General features: G+C 42.4%; 1 protein-coding gene and 1 long non-coding RNA gene across 3 annotated transcripts; one reads left to right on the top strand and one right to left on the bottom strand.

Annotated features, from left to right (window-relative positions):
• Nucleotides 1-1,770: 1,770 nt before the first annotated feature.
• Nucleotides 1,771-15,551, bottom strand: LOC115150469 (uncharacterized). 2 transcript variants are annotated; one of them, XR_003867107.1, is made up of 2 exons: nucleotides 15,510-15,551; nucleotides 1,771-2,469 (listed from the first exon to the last, which is right to left on the bottom strand). It is a non-coding gene; the product is annotated as an uncharacterized LOC115150469 (long non-coding RNA). The 2 variants fall into 2 exon arrangements; XR_003867108.1 differs by lacking the exon at nucleotides 15,510-15,551 and adding an exon at nucleotides 13,890-14,089.
• A 116-nt stretch (nucleotides 15,552-15,667) lies between these two features.
• LOC115150468 (25-hydroxyvitamin D-1 alpha hydroxylase, mitochondrial) lies at nucleotides 15,668-22,545 on the top strand. Its single transcript, XM_029693785.1, has 9 exons — nucleotides 15,668-15,986; nucleotides 16,902-17,092; nucleotides 17,910-18,106; nucleotides 18,467-18,667; nucleotides 19,197-19,360; nucleotides 19,667-19,833; nucleotides 20,769-20,850; nucleotides 21,012-21,209; nucleotides 21,811-22,545. The coding sequence occupies exons 1-9, from the start codon at nucleotides 15,759-15,761 to the stop codon at nucleotides 21,928-21,930; spliced, it is 1,548 nt and encodes a 515-aa protein (XP_029549645.1). The 5' UTR covers nucleotides 15,668-15,758; the 3' UTR covers nucleotides 21,931-22,545.
• The last annotated feature ends 678 nt before the right edge of the window (nucleotides 22,546-23,223 follow it).

Raw genomic sequence — 23,223 nt, 5'->3', positions numbered from 1 at the left:
GGTCTTTAAGTAAAATTTCCACCCATCTGGGGCACCGGGCCATGCAAAACGAACTGGCCCAGTAAGAGGGGAAGTTACAGACATGAAGATACAACTTGAACCACAGAGTAAGGCTGCCTTCAAATCAAAATGCATATAACGCACGTCCGACACAGCAGTGTGATGAGGAGAAACACTGCTCTACATTTTCAATGGATATGCCTTTCAACACAATGCTAGGGTCTCCCAACACACTACTCCCATTAAACCATTGAGTTGCTGCGTCTTTTACACATCCATTTGTCTGATTTGAAGGCACCCTTAGTCCTCAATAATCAACAATGTAATAATTGTTACTTGTTAACTCTTGCTTTCAATCATTCTCTGTACTTCTCTCTCTCTCTCCAGGTGATACAGACAGAATATTCCAAAGACCTCCAGAGCCTTTTGACCAACTACCTGCAATCTTTCCAGAGCACAGAGAAGTAGGGTACGCTCGTAATAGTATACTTATGGCACCATTGCTGTCTGTGATTTATAGCATATAATCAAGGGTCACTGGTTGGATTTACTGTACTCACTTCAAAACTCATGTACTCTCCTCCCTCTAAAAGTCTCCCAGACTTTAATAAAAAACGAACATGAATATTTCCCCCTGTCCCCAGGTGAGTCTGCTGGGCCATGGAACTCTAGAGCAGCATATCAAAACATGCCACCATGTTGTCAGCAAGCCGTTCCCTCAGGAAGGATACAACGGCCAAGGCTTTCAATGGCCGAATTTGGGGGATGACTAAATGCCATGAAGCTGTGTATAAACTATGCATGTTCATTTTTCTTTTAAATAGTTAGGTTACAAAATAACTTTTTCATAGTAAACATGTGAAGGCCAACAGACTATGGTAATTTAACAAACAATATGCAGACTTTATCAATCAAGACACCTACTGCACCCGATGTCACAGGAAGGCCAAAAAGATCATCAAGGACATCTATTACCTGAGCCACGGCCTGTTCACCCTGCTATCATCCAGAAGGTGAGGTCAGTGCAGGTGCAACAAAGCTGGGACCGAGAGACTGAAAAACAGCTTCCATCTTAAGGCCATCAGACTGATAAATAGCCATAACTAGCCGGCTTCCACCCTGTTACGCAACCCTGCACCTTAGAGGCTGCTGCCCTATATACATAGACTTGGAATCACTGGCCACTTTAATAATGGAACACTAGTCACTTTTAATAATGGTTAAATAATGTTTACATACTGATTTACTCATCTCATATGTATATACTGTATTCTACTTTATTTTAGTCAATGCCACGCTGACATTGCTCAATCTAATATTTATACATTTCTTAAATCCATTATTTTACTTTTAGATGTGTGTATTGTTGTGAATCATTTTTAGATATTACTGCGCTGTTGGAGCTACTGTAGGAACACAACCATTTCGCTACACCTCAATAACATCTGATAAATGTGTTGTTGGAGCTACTGTAGGAACACAACCATTTCGCTACACCTCAATAACATCTGATAAATGTGTATGTGACCAATAACATTTGAAGACAACACTTAGTTAATGATTCAAAAGTTCTAAAGACTCATGTCCAGGGTGAATACATTTGTATTCATGTATATTAGACACATCACACAGGTGTATCAACTAAAATATATATCAAAGACTAGATTGAAGAATGGGACAATAGACAAGTGAATATAAGTCAGTTATTGCATTTGTATGAATGATTGGTTAAGATATGTAGACCTTCCAAACACACACCAGAGACAGAAGGGTGTTCTACACTATTTATTTAACAATGGCTAAGTCCGAAGTGGACAAGTCCAGAAATATCAAATGTAAAAGTCCTATTTTAATAGCCCTTAGGAGTGTTCTGTGGTCCCACCATGGCAGGGACACTGGGGGATCCAAGCCAGTGTTCCAAGCCTCCTCTCTGGTTCACAGTGTATGCACTGGCATTAACAAGCGCGTAGCACACAAAGCAGTAGAGAACGTCGGCAGGCACTGCTAGCAGGTGAAATGTTGGAAATGGAATATGAAGAGGTACTTAGCTTTGGGCAGGGTGAAGCGTTCACCCTCCCAATTTCCCAAAGGCCTCCTCTCCGTTTCTTCTCGCTCACCGGCAGCCGTCAATCTGATCGTTGCTTGTTGATTCGTAGTTCGTCCTCCAGTCAGGTCACACTGCAGCTATAGTCTCAATCCACAGGCACACTGGCATTAATGAGTGCGTAGCACGCAACACAGAGAATGTTGGAATACAGCTCTATCTGGCACTAAGTTAAAATTGGATATAGAGAGGTACTTAGCTTTGAGAAGGGTTACGCATTCACCCTCCCAATTCCCATAAAGGCCTTTCTCTCCATTTCAACACTGGTCCCGGTCTGCTCCAACAACAGCCCTCGTTCTCGCCTCCGGCTCTGCAGCCTCGCTTCTCCCAGCTCACATCGATGGTGTGCTGCTTCTGGCGTTCACCTTAAATAAAGAACAGTCGTGGGAAGCAGTCCTGATACATCAAAATTAAATAAATATATAATCATTGAACTAGGCCTTTATTACTCCTGTATGAGCGGAGAAAAATACTAATTGGCACTAAAGTTTGTGAAAATGCTTTGTTACTCCAGGTAAATACCCCCCTATAGATAATATAAATATTTGTTTCCCCCTCGCATCTAGAGCTGCCTAATATAGCAAGCCAGTTGATAGTACAATAGCTAGGATGACTGAAATGTGTGACATTACTTGCTCCGAGGCATGCATCGAAATCACTAAGCAGCTAACATGCCGTCCACACAGCTTGCGTCGCGTGCGCAAGCATTACACATTCATGTTATTCAATCATTGCACCCACACTGCTTGCAAGCTCCTGCGGAGCTGGGCGCTAAAATAGAACTTGATTCTATCTGTGACCCTCAACACGCTGCAAGTCCTGCCTCTCCCATCTCCTCATTGGTTTTTAGCAACATGTATGTACCATCTTCTCATTGGTTTTTAGGAGCATAAACCGACCTGGGCGATTGAAAGATGAACTGAGGTCCACACTCCAGTCGAGTTGGTTGTGGTAATGCACCTTAAAGTTGGTTGCCAACCACCATATAAAGTCCAAAGAAAAGAAGCCTGAAGGAAAGATTACTAGAAACGAACTCGGTTTACCGTTTTATCTGTGGATGAATTGTCGGAGTAGAGGATGTTGTGCATTTCAGGTAAAATAACAACCCAATGTTTATATCCCAGGACAAATTAGCTAGCAACAGCAAACTAGCTAGTTCAATTGCCATAAATGTTTAATGCTTTTTGACCTGTCCCCAAATTAATATAATTGGTTGAGAGTTTGTTTTGATATTTCAACCAGCGTGTCCTGATCACGTCTGGTGTGGGTGGACAAAATCAACTTGCGTGGGATGGTGGACGCATGTGTAACCGATGTGAAATGGCTAGCTAGTTAGCGGTGGTGCGCGCTAATAGCGTTTCAATCGGTGACGTCACTCACTTTGAGACCGTGAAGTACTTGTTCCCCTTGCTCTTTAAGGGCCGCAGCTTTTGTGGCGCGATCGGTAACAATGCTTTGTGGGTGTCAGTTGTTGATGTGTGCAGAGGGTCCCTGGTTCAAGCTAAGGTAGGGGCGAGGAAAGGGACGGAAGTTAGTACTGTTACACATGCACGCGTGCGGTCTGGTCAGCATGGAACTTCAAAGCAGTGTGCCAATGCGTGTATCACTTTATCAGAAGTATGTCATCAATGTCCGAAGCTTTGTTTCACATGCTTTCTGATCACATGCTTTTTCAAACCGTGTGTTGCAAAATGCGAGACCCCACTGATTTCGCAGCGGTTTCGGTGTGCTCTTTGATTCCAATTGGCTTTCAAACACCGACCTCTACTAGACACCATAATTAAAAATATAGTTTGAATTTTGTCTTCACCTGACTGGTATCTTAGCAGGTAGAGTAGGGAACTATGGAACAGTCAGGGGTGTGAGGGTATGACGTCTAATCCTGTTGAAGGCACACTATTTAGAAAATCTTTTAAACTCAGCAAAAAAAGAAACGTCCTCTCACTGTCAACTGCGTTTATTTTCAGCAAACTTAACATGTGTAAATATTTGTATGAACATAAGATTCAACGATTGAGACATAAACTGAACAAGTTCCACAGACGTGACTAACAGAAATTGAATAATGTGTCCCTGAACAAAGGGGGGAGGTCAAAATTAAAAGTAACAGTCAGTATCTGGTGTGGCCACCAGCTTCATTAAGTACTGCAGTGCATCTCCTCCTCATGGACTGCACCAGATTTGCCAGTTCTTACTGTGAGATGTTACCCTGCTCTTCCACCAAGGCACCTGCAAGTTCCCGGACATTTCTGGGGGGGAATGGCCCTAGCCCTTACCCTCCGATCCAACAGGTCCCAGACGTGCTCAATGGGATTGAGATCCGGGCTCTTCGCTGGCCATGGCAGAACACTGACATTCCTGTCTTGCAGGAAATCACGCACAGAACGAGCAGTATGGCTGGTGGCATTGTCATACTGGAGGGTCATGTCAGGATGAGCCTGCAGGAAGGGTACCACATGAGGGAGGAGGATGTCTTCCCTGTAACGCACAGCGTTGAGATTGCCTGCAATGACAACAAGCTCCGTCTGATGATGCTGTGACACACCGCCCCAGACCATGCCGGACCCTCCACCTCCAAATCGATCCCGCTCCAGAGTACAGGCCTCGGTGTAACGCTCATTCCTTCGATGATAAACGCGAATCCGACCATCACCCCTGGTGAGCCAAACCTGCGACTCGTCAGTGAAGAGCACTTTTTGCCAGTCCTGTCTGGTCCAGCAATGGTGGGTTTGTGCCCATAGGCGACGTTGTTGCTGGTGATGTCTGGTGAGGACCTGCCTTACAACAGGCCTACAAGCCCTCTGTCCAGCCTCTCTCAGCCTATTGCGGGCAGTCTGACCACTGATGGAGGGATTGTCTTCCCTGTGGCTCAGTTGGTAGAGCATGGTGTTTGCAATGCCAGGGTTGTGGGTTCGATTCCCACAGGGGGCCAGTACAAAAACATTTTTTTTTTAAATGCATGAAATGAAATGTATGCATTCACTACTGTAAGTCGCTCTGGATAAGAGCGTCTGCTAAATGGCTAAATGTGAAATGTAATTGGTGGTGTAACTCGGGCAGTTGTTGTTGCCATCCTGTACCTGTCCCGCAGGTGTGATGTTCGGATGTATCGATCCTGTGCAGGTGTTGTTACACGTGGTCTGCCACTGCGAGCACGATCAGCTGTCCATCCTGTCTCCATGTAGCGCTGTCTTAGGCATCTCACAGTACGGACATTGCAATTTATTGCCCTGGCCACATCTGCAGTCCTCAATCCTCCTTGCAGCATGCCTAAGGCACGTTCACGCAGATGAGCAGGGACCCTGGGCATCTTTTCGTTTTTTTCTAGTCAGTAGAAAGGCCTCTTTTGTGTCCTAAGTTTTCATAACTGTGACCTTAATTGCCTACCGTCTGTAAGCTGTTAGTTTCTTAACGACCATTCCACAGGGTCATGTAAATTAATTGTTTATGGTTCATTGAACAAGCACAGGAAACTGTGTATAAACCTTTTACAATGTGGATTTCTACAAATTATATTTGAAAGACAAGGGTCCTGAAAAAGGGACGTTTATTTTTTTGCTGAGTTTGTGAAACCACACTAATTATTTTATTTACACTGAACAAAAATAAAACACAACATGCAACAATATCATAGATTTTACTGAGTTACAGTTCATATAAGGAAATCAGTCAATTTAAATGAATTGATTAGGCCCTGAACTATGGATTTCACATGACTGGGATATGAATCTGTTGGTAACAGATACCTTTTTTTTAAGTAGGGGAGTGGATCAGAAAACCAGTCAGTATCTGCTGTGACAACCATTTGCCTCATGCAACGCGACACATCTCCTTCGAATATACAGTTGAAGTCGGAAGTTTACATACACTCAATTAGTATTTGGTAGCATTGCCTTTAAATTGTTTAACTTGGATCAAACGTTTCGGGTAGCCTTCCACAAGCTTCTCACAATAAGTTGGGTGACTTTTGGACCATTCCTCCTGACAGAGCTGGTGTAACTGAGTCAGGTTTGTAGGCTTCCTTGCTCACACATGCTTTTTCAGTTCTCCCCACAAATTTTCGCTAGGATTGAGGTCAGGGCTTTGTGATGGCCACTCCGATACCTTGACTTTGTTGTCCTTAAGCCATTTTGCCACAACTTTGGAAGTATGTTTGGGGTCATTGTCCATTTGGAAGACCCATTTGCGTCCAAGCTTTAACTTCCTAACTGATGTCTTGAGATGTTGCTTCAATATATCCACAGAATTTTCCTGCCTCATGATGCCATCTATTTTGTGAAGTGCACCAATCCCTCCTGCAGCAAAGCACCCCCACAACATGCTGCCACCCCCGTGCTTCACGGTTGGGATGATGTTCTTCGGCTTGCAAGCCTCCCCCTTTTTCCTCCAAACATAACAATGGTCATTATGGCCAAACAGTTCTATTTTTGTTTCATCAGACCAGAGGACATTTCTCCAAAAAGTAAGATCTTTGTCCCCATGTGCAGTTGCAAACCGTAGTCTGGCTTTTTTTTTGGCGGTTTTGTTGCAGTGGCTTCTTCCTTGCTGAGCAGCCTTGCAGGTTATGTCGATATAGGACTCGTTTTACTGTGGATATAGATACTTTTGTACCTGTTTCCTCCAGCATCTTCACAAGATCCTTTGTGGTTGATTTGCACTTTTTGCACCAAAGTACGTTCATCTCTAGGAGACAGAACACATCTCCTTCCTGAGCGGTATGACAGCTGCATGGTCCCAAGGTCTTTATACTTGCATACTATTGTTTGTACAGATGACCGTGGTACCTTCAGGCGTTTGGAAATTGCTCCCAAGGATGAACCAGACTTGTGGAGGTCTACAATTGTTTTTCTGAGGACTTGGCTGATTTCTTTTGATTTTCCCATGATGTCAAGCAAAGAGGCACTGAGTTTGAAGGTAGGCCTTGAAATACATCCACAGGTACACCTTCAATCGACTCAAATGATGTCAATTAGCCTATCAGAAGCTTCTAAAGCCATGACATAATTTTCTGGAATTTTCCAAGCTGTTTAAAGGCACAGTCAACTTAGTGTATGTAAACTTCTGACCCACTGGAATTGTGATTAAGTGAAATAATCTGTCTGTCAACAATTGTTGGGAAAATGATGTGTTATTCACAAAGTAGATGTCCTAACCGACAAAATATAGTTTGTTTACAAGAAATTTGTGGAGTGGTTGAAAAACGAGTTTTAATGACTCCAACCTAAGTGCATGTAAACTTCCGACTTCAACTGTAGTTGATCAGGCTGTTTTTTGTGGCCTGTGGAAGGTTGTCCCAGTCCTCTTCAATGGCTGTGTGAATTTGCTGGATATTGGCGGGAACTGGAACACGCTATCGTACACGTCAATCCAGAGCATCCCAAACATGCTCAATGAGTGACATGTCTGGTGAGTATGCAGGCCATGAAAGAGCTGGGACATTTTCCGCTTCCAAGAATTGTGTACAGACCCTTACGACATGGGGCCGTGCATTATAATGCTGAAACATGAGCGACGGATGAATGGCATGACAATGGACCTCAAGATCTCGTTACAGTATCTCTGTGCATTCAAATTGCCATCAATAAAATGCAGTTTTGTTCATTGTCCATAGCTTATGCCTGCCCATACCATATCCTCACCACCATCATGGGGCACTCTGATCAGTGTTGACGTAAGTCTGCCATCTGCCTGGTACAGTTGAAACCGGGATTCATCCGTGATTAGCACACTTTTCCAGTATGCCAGTGGCCATCGAATTTGAGTATTTTCCCACCGAAGTCGGTTACGATGCCGATGCTGCATTCAGGTCAAGACCCTGGTGAATAAGACGAGCACAGAGATTAGCTTCCCTGAGACGGTTTCTGACAGTTTGTGCAGAAATTCTTCAGTTGAGCAAACCCACAGTTCCATCAGCTGTCCGGGTGGCTGGTTTCAGACGATCTCGCAGGTGAAGAAGCCGGATGTGGAGGTCCTGGGCTGGTGTGGTTACATGTGGTCTGCTGTTGTGAGGCCGGTTGGACGTACTGCCAAATTCTCTACCATAAGCTGCCTATAACGTTGTTTTAGAGAAATTAACATTAAATTCTCTGACAATAGCTCTGGTGGACATTCCGTCAGTCAGCATGCCAATTGCACGCTCCCTCAAAACTTGAGACATCTGTGGCATTGTGTTGTGACAAAACTGCACATTTTGGTGTGGCCTTTTATTGTCACTGCATCAGGGATAGCATACACAGGCAAAAAAAATAAGAATTATGTAAAATGCGAACCTGAGATTCCAACCGATTATAGGCTACTGAAGCCAACGAATTACCGCTGCGCTAATGAAAACAGTGGAGAAAAAAAACATGCCAGCAGTCCAAACACTTAAGACACACCCTATCTCCTCATACATCAAATTAAGTGGACACTTCTGATGACGTATCATTACGTCTGACGAGTATACACTTGCAGGGCAAGGGGCTAGGGAGGACTAGGGTTGTACTTCTACGGGTACAACACCAAACATGAGAATGATGAGTTGCTTGAATCTGTAAAGAAACATATACTTCATTGGTTATCTAAATTTCCCAATTTGTTATTATTTATAGGAGTGGACTATAACATTACTATAGATAATTATTCTGATAGATGGCCCCCAGGTAGGACAACCAGTCAGAATTTGGGTTTAATACGTTTTATGGAAAAGTTTGATCTTACTGATATATGGAGAGAGAGGTTTCCGGCCGACAGATCGTTCACTTAGAGTAACAAAACAGGTTCCAGACAGTCCAGAATATATTTTTGGCTTATATCCAAATGTATTGATAGTGAGTGTGTTACTACAGATATTTGTACTACTCCCCTCACAGACCATAGGGCCATTTACATTGACATCAAAATATTTACCCCTGATACTAACCTTGGTAGAGCATCCAACTGGAAGCTAAATACAGTGAGGGAAAAAAGTATTTGATCCCTTGCTGATTTTGTACATTTGTCCACTGACAAAGAAATGATCAGTCTATAATTTTAATGTTAGGTTTATTTGAACAGTGAGAGACAGAATAACAAAAAAAAACCCAGAAAAACGTATTTGACCCCCTCTCAATCAGAAAGATTTCTGGCTCCCAGGTGTCTTTTATACAGGTAACGAGCTGAGATTAGGAGCACACTCTTAAAGGGAGTACTCCTAATCTCATCTTGTTACCTGTATAAAAGACACCTGTCCACAGAAGCAATCAATCAGATTCCAAACTCTCCACCATGGCCAAGACTAATTAGCTCTCCAAGGATGTCAGGGACAAGATTGTAGACCTACACAAGGCTGGAATGGGCTACAAGACCATCGCCAAGCAGCTTGGTGAGAAGGTGACAACAGTTGGTGCGATTATTCGCAAATGGAAGAAACACAAAAGAACTGTCAATCTCCCTCGGCCTGGGGCTCCATGTAAGATCTCACCTCGTGGAGTTGCAATGATCATGAGAACGGTGAGGAATCAGCCCAGAACTACACGGAAGGATCTTGTCAATGATCTCAAGGCAGCTGGGACCATAGTCACCAAGGAAACAATTGGTAACACACTACGCCGTGAAGGACTGAAATCCTGCAGCGCCCGCAAGGTCCCCCTGCTCAAGAAAGCACATATACATGCCCGTCTGAAGTTTGCCAATGAACATCTGAATGATTCAGAGGACAACTGGGTGAAAGTGTTGTGGTCAGATGAGACCAAAATGGAGCTCTTTGGCATCAACTCAACTCGCCGCATTTGGAGGAGGAGGAATGCTGCCTATGACCCCAAGAATACCATCCCCACCATCAAACATGAGGTGGAAACATTATGCTTTGGGGGTGTTTTTCTGCTAAGGGGACAGGACAACTTCACCGCATCAAAGGGACGATGGACGGGGCTATGTACCGTCAAATCTTGGGTGAGAACCTCCTTCCCTCAGCCAGGGCATTGAAAATGGGTCGTGGATGGGTATTCCAGCATGACAATGACCCAAACACACGGCCAAGGCAACAAAGGAGTGGCTCAAGAAGAAGCACATTAAGGTCCTGGAGTGGCCTAGCCAGTCTCCAGACCTTAATCCCATAGAAAATCTGTGGAGGGAGCTGAAGGTTTGAGTTGCCAAACGTCAGCCTCGAAACCTTAATGACTTGGAGAAGATCTGCAAAGAGGAGTGGGACAAAATCCCGCCTGAGATGTGTGCAAACCTGGTGGCCAACTACAAGAAACGTCTGACCTCTGTGATTGCCAACAAGGGTTTTGCCACCAAGTACTAAGTCATGTTTTGCAGAGAGGTCAAATACTTATTTCCCTCATTAAAATGCAAATCAATTTATAACATTTTTGACATGTGTTTTTTTGTTGTTATTCTGTCTCTCACTGTTCAAATAAACCTACCATTAAAATTATAGACTGATCATTTCTTTGTCAGTGGGCAAACGTACAAAATCAGCAGGGGATCAAATACTTTTTTCCCTCACTGTAGCTCATTATTAAATAATGATATAGTTAAGTTTGAGGTTAGAAATCTACTCTCACACTTTTGGGAAAGGGCTTGTGAAGAAAAATCTTATTGCAAGAACTGGGAGCTCTTTAAATTTGAGGTGTCCAAATACCTTAGAAAATATGGTAGTAATCTTGCTAAGACCAGAAGAGCTGAGGAGGAAAAGGTGATCATTAAGATAACTTCCCTTTCTCAGAGGTCTCCAGCCGGCCTCTCCGGGGAGGAGAAGATGGAACTGATTGAGTTACAAAATAAACTGGATAATATATATAGATTAAATAAACTGGATAATATATATAGATTCAATAAACTGGATAATATATATATATAGATTAAAAGCAGAAGGAGCCTTTATTAGATCTAGGAAAAAATGGATTGAGGAGGGAGAACAGAATTCATCCTATTTCTTTAGACTTGAGAAATTTCACTCTACAAATAACACTATCCATAAATTAAACATTGATGGTGTTATTACAGATGACCAAAAATGAATCGCTAAATACTGTAGCAATTTTTACAGGAATTTGTATAATTCTATGTACTGTCAGGAATCCACATGTTTTTTACTCACTGAATAATGTTCACTCTATCAGTGATACAGAATCTAAACAGTGTGATGAACCCATCAAAGTTGAAGAGATTAGAATCTATCAAACATCGGAAGAAAAACAAATCACTAGGTGTTGATTGAATTACTTCTGAATTTTACAAATTATTTTCTGAAGAAGTAGCTCCCTTCCTATTTGAAGTATTTTTAGAGAGTATTAAAAACAATGTTCTCCCTCCTACAATGAGTCAGGGGTTAATAACACTGATACTAAAGCCTAAAAATGAAGTGCTGCTCATCGATAACTGGCGTCCAATTTGTCTTCTTAATAATGACTATAAGATATTAGCCTTATTACTTGCAAAAAGAATTAAAGAAGTCCTGGGTGCAATCATTGATGAAACACAGTCTGGCTTTATGAGGAACAGACATATTTCTAACAATATCAGACTAGTATTAGACATACTTGACTACTCAGACCTAATAACCGATGATAGCTTCATATTATTTTTTTATTTTTATAAAGCATTTGACACAGTAGAGCACCAGTTCCTCTTCCACTCCCTTGAGAAATTTGGCTTTGGGGATTTTTTTCTGTAAGGCAATTAAGACTCTCTATACAGATGGTAACAGCTCTATCAAATTGAAATATGGCACCTCACCTAGATTTGAGTTAAAGAGAGGAATTAGGCAAGGTTGTCCTATCTCTCCGTATCTGTTCTTATTAAATCACTCAACTCCTTACAAATTCTTTAAATAATAGTCCTGTACAAGGTATTTCCATAGCTGGTAAAGAAATTATTATAAGCCAGCTGGCTGACGATACTACACTTTTTCAGAAAGACGCTAACCAAATTCCCATATCGATCAATGTGATACAATCCTTTTCCAAAGCGTCTGGTCTATATCTTAATGTTAATAAATGTGAACTCATGGCTGTCAAAGATTGTGTGACACCTTCATATTATGTTATTCCAGTGAAAGAAGAATTTACATATTTAGGCATAACCATTACTAAGGATCAGAAGTCTAGAGGCTTACTAAATTTTAACCCTCTTATTAATAAAAGGAAGAGACCTTCAGCCTTGGTTATTAGGAATATTTATGCTTACATATTGCACTCTCTTTATATCTTGACGGTAAAATAAGCAAGGAGATAGACCAGATGCTTTTCAACTTTCGGTGGACAAACCATACCCATTATATTAGGAAAACTGTTATAATGAACACTTATGAGTGTGGTGGGCTGAATTTTCTGGTCTTTACTACCTTAAATAATAATTTTAAGATAAATTGGATAATACAATTCCCAAGAAGACCCATTTCTATGTGGAATTCAATTCCTCATCATGTCTTCTGTACTTTTGGTGGCCTTAACTTCATGTTGGTTTGCAATTAAATATTGACAAAGTTCCAGTGAAACTTTCTGCTTTTCATCGGCAGGTTTTCTTGTCATGGTCTTTAATTTATAAGCATAATTTTTCTCCACAGATATTATATGGAGTAATCGGGATATATTGTATACAAATAATTATTTGTTTTTAGAATATTGGTTCTGAAATAATATCCTATTGGTGCGCCAACTTGTAAATGCAGAGGGTTTTTTACTTAGTTATGAGGAATTCTTATCACTTTACAAGGTCCCTGTAACACCTAAAGATTTTGCAATTGTTTTAGATGCCATTCCCTCCGGTGTTGCTTTATTATTCAGTCGTGTGAAGACCTGATCCTCAGAGCCTACCTTCCATTAACCCTGTTGACTCATCAGTAGGAAAGAATTGCTTCTCTTTTGGTCCATTCAACAACAGAGCGATACGAACCTAGTTTCAGCACGATGTTGTAATTGTTCATAAATATTATCCTGCCAACCACTATGCGAAGAGTTTAAGGAAACCAAACTCAAATTGTACCTTTTGTAATGACCACCCAGAAACGGTGTTGCATCTTTTTTGGCATTGTGTTCATGTAAGGAAACTGTGGCAAGACATCAGTAGATTTATAATTGAACACATTTATGAAGATTTTACACTATTGTGGAGAGATGTACTGCTTGGATTCTTTACCTATGATAGAAATAAACTGAAACAATTGTATGTAATTTCATTATTCTTTTGGCCAAATTTCATATTCACAAATGTACATTTACAAACAAAACACCACACTTTCTTACCTTACAAAAATAAATTGAACTATATTTTAAGACAATTAAATACTCTACGAACAAAAAAAGCTGTTAGAATTGTGTATGTATGTCCCTTAAGGTCCTTGTGTAATGTGATATTGTACACCCTAGCTCAATTGTCCTTTGTATATTATTTATATATACTTGTGTTCCCACATGTACTTCCTGTATTGATTTGTTTTTAATGAAAAAAAGAATAATAAAAGGGTCTAGGGAGGAAGGAATGAATATTAAATGACCCACCCTTGCCCGGAAATTCGTCACTCGTTCATCCCGCGATGATTGTTTTCAGCCACCGGTAGCTTGTGGGTGCTTTATTTGCGCTACAGTCAATTGAGTGCATGTCTACTTATATTAAATATATAATTATTAATATACCCCTACTGTATGATAGCTAGCAAATTAATTTGCTAACTAACGTTAGCCTGCCTAGCTGGAACTTCTGAAGGGAAAAAAGTATTTCTACAATTTCCAAAAGATAACCAAACATATTTACTTTTTACGAGACGTGTTTGTGCATTAGTAGCACAATTTCTAATTTATTTGCATTCGTTTTTACTTACACTTGTATGTTGACTTATCCATTGATGTTAAGTTTTCGCGGACTTTTCTTAGCGTATGTACAATCGTCGCGAATTGAATTATGGGGAGTTTCAGGCCCCCGGAGTGAACATAATTTTACACTCGCAAAGTCGACTAAAAACTAGGGTTGAGGGGCTTACGTTGCAAACGTCACTTGCTTGGCTAATCATTTGGACCGCCCGCCAAAATGGCGACGGGGATTCCCCCGGTGGTATGTGGACGAGGGTGTGTCTTTAAAGTGTTTGGACCGAAACCCATGTTGCAATGTGGCTACTGGTTAGCTACCTGGGTATCTAAACATCACGTTGGGCCCATCTTCCATTTAGCTAGTTAATCACTGGCATTGTAACAAAAGCAGTGCTATGATTGGTCAATAAGGCTGGCAAAAATATGAGTCAGAGATCAAATCGTGCATGCGCAGGTGCGTTTCGAGAGTGCAGGCAAGTATATTGTGAGCAGGTAGATGCTGTGCTCCAATTCCACTTTCTGGGCTTGCAACATTTTTTTCTGAGCTCATAACTCTCTCTCAGCTCCTCAACATAATCCTTTGCGCCCTCAATATTTTTTATCTGAACTCACAACTTTCCACCGACCCTCAACATTATTTTCCATGTTCTCGACATGACTTTTAATTTTGTGACGGAAATGACGCCATACATCCCATTCAAAATATTCTGGACAAGCCACTGGCGGACATGCAAATTACCCTAAAAAAATTGTCTGAAGAAGATGAACCAAATCTGTGCCTGTATTTGGCGCTGTTACAGTCAATCGTGGGTATTTCAGTGTTTGGTAATTCTCTGAAAATGACATCCGGGGAAAGGGGCTGTATGGGTTGAACGATAGAATAGGACCAAACGTCAATGCAGATTCCGAGTAGAACCACTATTATTTAATTGCGCAAGGCGCACACACAGCGTTTTGGCAAGCTTCCACTTTTAATGAAAAACGGGTCAGGATTTTCTCTCGTGCTCACACAGAGGCCAGCACCCAACAGGAAAACCCTTAGTCAGCAAGAATCCATGTAGCCTATTGCAATAAATTCTCAGTAGACCCTTTATGAGCAGATAATTCGCAGTATTAACGAATTCTTGAATTGAGACGCCTAGGCCTATAATTGGATCACGCAGAGACCTATTGCTCAACATCTACAGGACTGGAAAATGCATTCTAAAATATCAGAGTCAATCAATTTATGACGTGGAAAAAGTGAACACTAATTTAACATGGGTTATTCTGGAGTCACTGAAATAAAATATATTAACCGCACTGTGACTGAAACAAAGCATCCCTTATATAATACCCGAATATTATAGGCTAAACAGCACTGACATGATTTTGCATGTTTCTTTCATATTCATGTGTAGAATTGATTACCCACATCAAATAAACGTCATATAATAGGAGTAGGCTAAGCTACACTCTTTTCAATATGTGATTTAGGGTAACGCATCTTATTCTTATCATATATCTGTTTGGTATTCATTTCCTCCTAATAATAGCCTAGACAGAGAGATGCAGTGCAGGAAAATCGTTTCTCAGCAGCCTCCACCGGTGTCTGAGAAAAATCGTCCTACATAAAAATGTATTAGGTTATTTACCCTCCACGTGTTCGCTTCTTTGGGTTGGTCTGACTTCTGCCATCTGATTGGACACACCTTCCAAATAGTTCACGCCTACTGCGTCCCAGCCTTGCCACTGGGCGGGGTCGACCCCAGCATTCGCTTTCATTGGCCCACACTGAGAAACTTAACTCTAGTCCGGCATGGGTCGAGCGGTATAAATACAGTGTCTTGGTGCAAGATGAGCACCGACACCCGACAGACTTTCCTTCGTTCATCTTCCATCGTATGAACATAGCCATACGGATGCTGCAGCAAGCCCTCAAAGTGTCCGGTCGCAGTGCGTCCCCGCTGATCAAGTGGATGGAGAAGTGGGCTGAGACCACAGCTGGCCTGAAGAAGACCGAAGCGGCGCACGGGATGAAAACCCTAAAGGAGATGCCGGGACCCACAGTCGCCAAATTTGCCTGGGACCTCTTCGCCAAACGGGGACTGTCCCGCCTCCACGAGCTGCAGGTAAATGATTTTGTTGACTTGTTTAATCTTTTCTTTTTAATCATTACGTTTTAGCCAGACACTGATGTAAATGTATGAAATTGGTGTTTTATCATTTATTATACTTAGTGCTTATGGGTTCGTCTTTTTAACGGCAAAACCATAATAATGAATGTTTCATTAGGAGATGTATATGGTGTTCACATTGTTTCTTGGAATGGATAGGTTATTACATGTTGGGTATGGCATAGCCTATGCAGAGTCGCCAGAAAACGCTAACATCCGTTTTTCAGGGGTACAGTATTTTCAACCTAACTTCTGTTTCCCCTGAAAAACGGAAATGGGAGCTCATCCATCTTTCTACACCTGCTTCATTAGGTTAGATATGGCATGGTGCTATAGAGTAGGGCAGGCTTGAGGCTTGCCCCCCTCAGTCAGCCAAGGCCATAAACAGTGTCAGACTGGCAGACCCTGTCACTGGCTCTTACATGTACTGTATAACCTAACCATCAGTGTGTAATGTAATTGTCCAGCAAATAAAAATATATGAAGGGGCCAACAAAAGCTACCTAAATGCACCAGACATGCAGTTGCGAATGTATAAGCTATTTAAGACAAGTGGTTCATTGAGCAGGAAAGTGCCTGTGCTTTGGGGGTGTCTGCTGGCTCATAGGGGTAGATGAGGAGCATAAGGAGCAAGAAGGCAAGCTTTATATCACATATTGACCATAGGGCGGCTGCCAAAACTTTGAACATTGTACAGATTTTGGCCATAAACTTTACATCAAGCAGCTTTAGAACTGTAGCTAGGTCTGCTCACAACATGTTGATGTTCCATCCATAGAAATAGATTCATTCTAATTCTATGGACGGTTCCATCTCTAGTGAATCATGCCATCTATATGCATTGTGTGCTAATGTGTTGTCCTCTCCCAGCTTGAGGGTGTGAAGCGCTACGGGCCAATGTGGAAGGCCAGCTTCGGTCCCATCCTGACGGTGCACGTGGCCGAACCAGCCCTGATAGAGCAGGTGCTGAGGCAGGAGGGCCAGACCCCCATCCGCTCTGACCTCTCCTCTTGGAAGGACTACAGGAAACAACGAGGCCACGGCTACGGACTGCTCACAGCGTGAGTACCTCTCCTCTGCTGTGTTCCTCCCATGCTGTCCCCCTCCCCTCTACTCCGTTGCCCTTGCCTCCCCTCTCTTATCCCTTTCCCTCCCCTATCGCCAAATTCCTTTCTCTCATCACCACACCTCTCCTCTTCCCCCCCTCTCCTCTTCTCTCTGTCTTTACCACACCCTCAGACAGCCACAGTCATCACCATTGGACACTGTTAAACTTAACACATAGCATCTGTTTTTATGGGTGTCCCATATTTCATAATCACTATAGCAGCCTAATTATCTTTGTGACAGTGTCTGACTGTGTGATCTTACTCAATGAGATGTCACGCTGATTTAAGCTGTTCTGACGTCAGGGTGACGTGCTGTTCACAGGAAACAGGAAAGATTAACAGAGACGAAACAAAGACTTTAGACAAAGGAATAATTGGCCTAACGGCCATACAGACAGTGAGTCAGCCCTCGCTCTATGATGGGTTATTATTACCTATGGGTTATTCCCTAATCACCAGGAATATGAAAATACTATCTCAAATTAATTCAAGCTTTATTTATACAGCACATTTCAGTCATGGAATGCAACACAATGTGCTTCACAGGAAAAAAACCCAAATCAAACCATTAAAATAAAAGCTGAAAGATTTACTACACAACAAACACAAGATACAAAAAAAAGAATGACACAAACTGAACAATTACAGTTCCATAATGTAGCCTACAGTACAGTTGGCCCAGCCTGTATAAAACATGTACATTATTGATGTTTGTTGGTGTGCAAACTGATTTAATGGCATTATTTTCTATTTACCTTACTCTCTTCAGTGAGGGGGAGGAGTGGCAGGCGGTGCGGAGTCTCCTGGGGAAGCACATGCTACGTCCGAAGGCGGTGGAAACCTACGATGCGACTCTAAACGGTGTGGTAGATGACCTCATCGCTACGCTCCGCCGCCGCAGGCGCCAGGACCCCCGCGGCCTCATCCCGGACATCGGCAGCGAGTTCTACCGCTTCGGCCTCGAAGGTAAGGCCTATTTACATTCACTGTGCCGTGCCCCTGAGGCCTGCTTTTACTCAACTCTGTTTCTTTGTTGATGTTTTTTAACGGTGGCATATGAGGTTAGCATCTGTGGTCAAGTGCCTGTAATAAGAGACAAAATCAGGAAGGAGCTTTATCATTGTCATTCTATTGTATCAATTAGCATTGTAGGTTACTAGTTTAGTCTATTACCATAACATACTCGTGTATGGTATGAGTATGTTACTCTGACAAGTCTATAATAGTCTTGATTGGATCTGTATTACAGAGGGAAAACACAAAGCCCTTCTGGAAAGCCTTTCAAACCCTTCTCCCCTTACCCTCTGCCTGTCTTCCTCTCTGCAGGGATCTCCTCAATCTTGTTCGAGTCCAGGATTGGTTGTCTAGACCCTGTGGTTCCCATGGAGACAGAACGTTTCATTCAGTCCATTAACACCATGTTTGTCATGACGCTCCTCACCATGGCTATGCCCGCCTGGTTACACCAGTTGTTCCCCAAGCCCTGGGACACTTTCTGCCAGTGCTGGGACTACATGTTCCAATTCGGTGAGCTGCCATCTTGGATAGCCTCAAACTTGCTCCACCTTGGTTTAATTCTGCGGACTTCTTTAATCCATGCTACCTGACTGACATACTGATTTATTATTAGTTGCCCCCAGTGTTAGTTTCTCCCAATGGATAGATTTCTATTAACTATAAATAGTTCCCATTGAACAGAACCCATAGTGTGTGGTCTCCTTCCATTCATTACCTGTAATCCCCGTAGTAAGCGTTCCCAGAGGTCTATTTTTTCCTCTTCAAGCTGTACGGATCCCTTAAGTCTGACTAGAGCTCCTTCAGACCTGGGTTCAAATACTATTTGAAATCATTTCAAATACTAGCTAGAATTGATTGAGCTTGCCTGGTGTTATGGAACCAATAGAATTGTCGCAATACTGCACACCTAGCCCATCTGGTACTCCAGGCAAGCTAAAGCAAACGCTGAAAGTATTTGAAAGATTTCAAATAGTATTTGAACCCAGGTCTGACTGAGCTCCTTCATTCTGATCTTGACCCCTGATCTATCTCATTGCAGCTAAAGGTCACATTGACCAGCGTCTGATGGAGGAAGCGGAGAAGGTGGCGCGGGGAGAGGAGGTGGAGGGGCGATATCTGACTTACTTTCTGACCCGCACGGGGCTGCCCATGAAGACGGTGTACAGCAACGTCACCGAGCTGCTCCTGGCTGGGGTGGACACGGTGAGGAACATCTCTAATCTCTCCTTCCTCTCTCATCTCTCTCACCTCTGTCCTCATCGCTCTATCTTTGACCTAGTGCTTTAATATTCGTTTTTAACATATCCAATAGCCAAACGTCTCCATTCCCCCTCACTCCTAGTCACAGCATACTTCCTCTTCTTAATCTCCCTCTCTGTATGTTAAGTCTGATCCCATACAGTCAGGCTTAGCTGTAGAGAGCTCACTATCCTCTCCATCCACTGCTGCGGTGTTCTTATGGTGAATGATTTTACAGTTGTACTGATCTGCTGTGTCCTGTGTGTTCAGATCTCCAGCACCATGTCCTGGTCCCTTTACGAGCTGTCTCGGCACACCGAGGTTCAGGCCTCGCTGCGGGAGGAGGTATTGGCTGTGATGGGGGGTCGGAGGGTGCCTGGGGCTGCAGACGTGGCTCGCATGCCCCTCATGAAGGCTGTGGTCAAGGAAGTTCTCAGGTAAAAATCTAATCAAATGTATTTATATAGCCCTTCTTACATCAGCTGATATATCAAAGTGCTGTACAGAAACCCAGCCTAAAACCCCAAACAGCAAGCAATGCAGGTGTAGAAGCACGGTGGCTAGGAAAAACTCCCTAGAAAGGCCAAAACCTAGGAAGAAACCTAGAGAGGAACCAGGCTATGAGGGGTGGCCAGTCCTCTTCTGGCTGTGCCAGGTGGAGATTATAACAGAACATGGCCAAGATGTTCAAATGTTCATAAATGACCAGCATGGGCAAATAATAGTAATCACAGTGAACAGGTCAGGGTTCCATAGCCACAGGCAGAACAGTTGAAACTGGAGCGGCAGCATGGCTAGGTGGACTGGGCACAACAAGGAGTCATCATGCCAGGTAGTCCTGAGGCATGGTCCTAGGGCTCAGGTCCTCCGAGAGAGAGAAAGAGAGAACTAGAGAGAGCATACTTAAATTCACACAGGAAACCGGATAAGACAGGAGCAATACTCCAGATATAACAGACTGACCCTTGCCCCCCCGACACATAAACTACTGCAGCATAAATACGATGAATGATACATTTTTTTATTGAACTAGGCAAGTCAGTTAAGAACAAATTCTTATTTACAGTGACAGGCTACTGGGGAATAGGTAAGGGGCAGAACGACCGATTTTTACCTTGTCAGCTCGGGGATTCGATCCAGCAACCTTTTGGTTACTGGCCCAAAATAATAATAGTAATAATATAGGTTTGGATTTATATAGCACTATTCCAACTGCTCATAGCTCCTCGTTATATAATTTAAGGGAAGTTCATTTCATCCACTACCAATTGGGGTGAACTATGTACCCTTGATTCAATCAACTACTACAACCAATCGATCAGTCATTAGACTGATCAGTCACACTGACATTGTTGTGTTTTGGCTTCTCCAGACTTTATCCTGTTATTCCGGCCAATGCCAGGGTCATCGCAGACAAAGACATCCAGGTCGGAGGTTATCTCCTCCCCAAAAACGTAAGTGTTGATGTGATGTTGAGTGCTTATTTTTCAGCACTTTTACAGCAATCTGGTGTAATATGGTGTAATATTCATGTGTAACGGCAAATGTGTGTAATGGAAAGTTAAAAAAAAAAAAGATTCCTAACAGCAGTATCTCACGATTCTATCCTATCCAGACTCTGATCACCCTCTGCCACTTTGCCACATCCCGGAATGCATCATTTTTCCCGAACCCGAATGCCTTCCAGCCCCATCGCTGGCTGAACCGGGATGAAGGCCACCACCCCTATGCCTCGGTGCCCTTTGGTGTGGGCAAACGGAGCTGCATCGGCCGCCGCATCGCAGAACTGGAGGTCTACCTGGCACTTGCACGAGTGAGTCGATTTTTGGTCACTTTTACATCGAGGCTTTGGCAGAAAGTGTCTCATAAAATTACATACATTTTCATCGCATTTTGAGTCTCAGTACATACAGTCGTGACTGAAATGATTGGCACCCTTGATAAAGATGAGAAACTATAAAATAACACAAATATTGAGCTATGTTGTACACTACATTTTTTGGGAACATTTTATTATTTAATGAGATTTTGTTTAACAAGTAATACATTTTCCTCTCGTGTAAGATCCCTCCAAATGTGTTCTCCAATCTCATATAACATTTTACAAAAAGGCTCAGTGCTGTTATCTTCGTATGGGGAGGGTGCCAGAGTATTGAGAAAAAATAAACATCTCTGAGTAATTGTATTAGTACAAAATGTAATATTTCCCCCAAAAAATGTGCATACGATATAGCTCAGTATTTGGATTTTTTTATTTTATACAGTCCTTTTCTCATCTTTATCAAGGGTGCCAATCATTTCGGTTGTGACTCTATACTGTGTTTTTATCCTCGTAGTAGACTTCCGTTCTTCTACGTTCTGTTCATGTGAGGGGTGCCCTCTAATTTTCTCAACCCCTCTCCTGGTCCCCTCAGATTCTGATGCATTTTGATGTGAAGCCCGATCCAGAAGGCAGTGGTGCAGCAGTCAAACCCATGACCCGGACACTGCTGGTGCCAGAGAGTGAGATCAACCTGCAGTTTATTGAAAGATGAGTCGATGACCTGCTGAACACTAGCTATGTGTATTTGACTGTGACTGACAATCCAAGTCTCTCAGAGTGAGACAGTTGGGAGCACTGAGAAAAGCATTGCGAAAAAGGGCCCGACTGAATTTGCAGCACTGCAGGCCTAAACCCATAGACCAGGCCCTCAGCCCCTCAGATCTCAAGCCCAGTTGGTTTGGGCTGGCCTGGGTCTGAGTTGATACAGCAGCTGAATGAGGGGCTGATAGAGGTCTTTGTCAATTGAAAACCTTTCTCTCTGTATATGAACAGTAGTAGTTGCATTTCCAGTGAACTGAAACTCACTGCCCACACATTTTTTGCACAAGGAGGCTAGGAGATGGTGAAGGGAGGGTACGGCAATATTTCAAGTGCATATCTTGAAACTTCTCTTCATGCAGAGTGAAATGCATAGAACTTGAAACTTTTGACTGAAACTTGAAAAGTGCATCAGGACAAATTATGTGACATAGTACTATAAAGCTGCAATCAGCAGTAGAAACTATAACAAACTGTGCCCCGCCCCTGTTTTGATAAAAAGCTGAGGGATGGGTCTGGAGAAATGTAACCACGTAAAAATTCATAGACAAAGCTATGGATGATAGGACTGACCATCCATGATATCAAAATTATAGTTTTAACCATGTTTTGAGGCCATGTAGGGTTTGTTTACATTTACTTTGTTTCCAAACATTGGAGTAAAACAAGCTTGTATTTTGGGTTCTGATGGGGTACGACAGTTGAACTAAGATCATGAAGCATTTCTAAGTTACATTATTCAAGAATCAATGGGTACATATTGATAAGTAAAAAACTGCTGATTTTCCCCTTTAATGACAAGTGATTTTCCTTCTCAGTATCAGGTTGATCCCTCTTTTCACCACTTAAAGATGCATTATAGGTTTTGTATAATTTCAGCCAGTAGTTTTGAAAGTCGCACTCAAAGCCACAACGGGCCCTGAAAATTGTGTACAACGTCATCCATTTCATATGAAATGTTACGTCCTGCAATATGTATATTTTTACAAATCTGCAATTCGTATGATATGTTACAAATTTGTAAGCGCTTAAGATCCAGTTCAATCTCTTTAAACCTGCTTTATTCAATAATGCTCATGAATACAATCATTTATACTTACTTGTGGTTTAGATTGCAGCCAATGGTGTTGCCAGTTGCCAATGGTATTACCAAAGGAATCTGACTAACTACATATGTTCCTCTCACCTAACTAGACATCAATTGCTTTTTGACTGTAAGAATCCTGACCATAGCATGTAATGCAAA

Source organism: Salmo trutta, chromosome 16 (assembly GCF_901001165.1).
Source record: "Salmo trutta chromosome 16, fSalTru1.1, whole genome shotgun sequence".
Taxonomy (NCBI): domain Eukaryota; kingdom Metazoa; phylum Chordata; class Actinopteri; order Salmoniformes; family Salmonidae; genus Salmo; species Salmo trutta.
The sequence above is the reverse complement of the archived record's forward strand: the minus strand, read 5'-3'. Positions and strand labels throughout refer to the sequence as shown.

Bases quoted from the DNA above. Each gene is read 5' to 3' on its own strand.
- LOC115150468 (XM_029693785.1), top strand. From the start codon at position 15,759: ATGAACATAGCCATACGGATGCTGCAGCAAGCCCTCAAAGTGTCCGGT. The intron at 18,107-18,466 runs GTAAGGCCTATT...TCCTCTCTGCAG, and splicing joins CTACCGCTTCGGCCTCGAAG to GGATCTCCTCAATCTTGTTC. The intron at 18,668-19,196 runs GTGAGCTGCCAT...ATCTCATTGCAG, and splicing joins GGACTACATGTTCCAATTCG to CTAAAGGTCACATTGACCAG.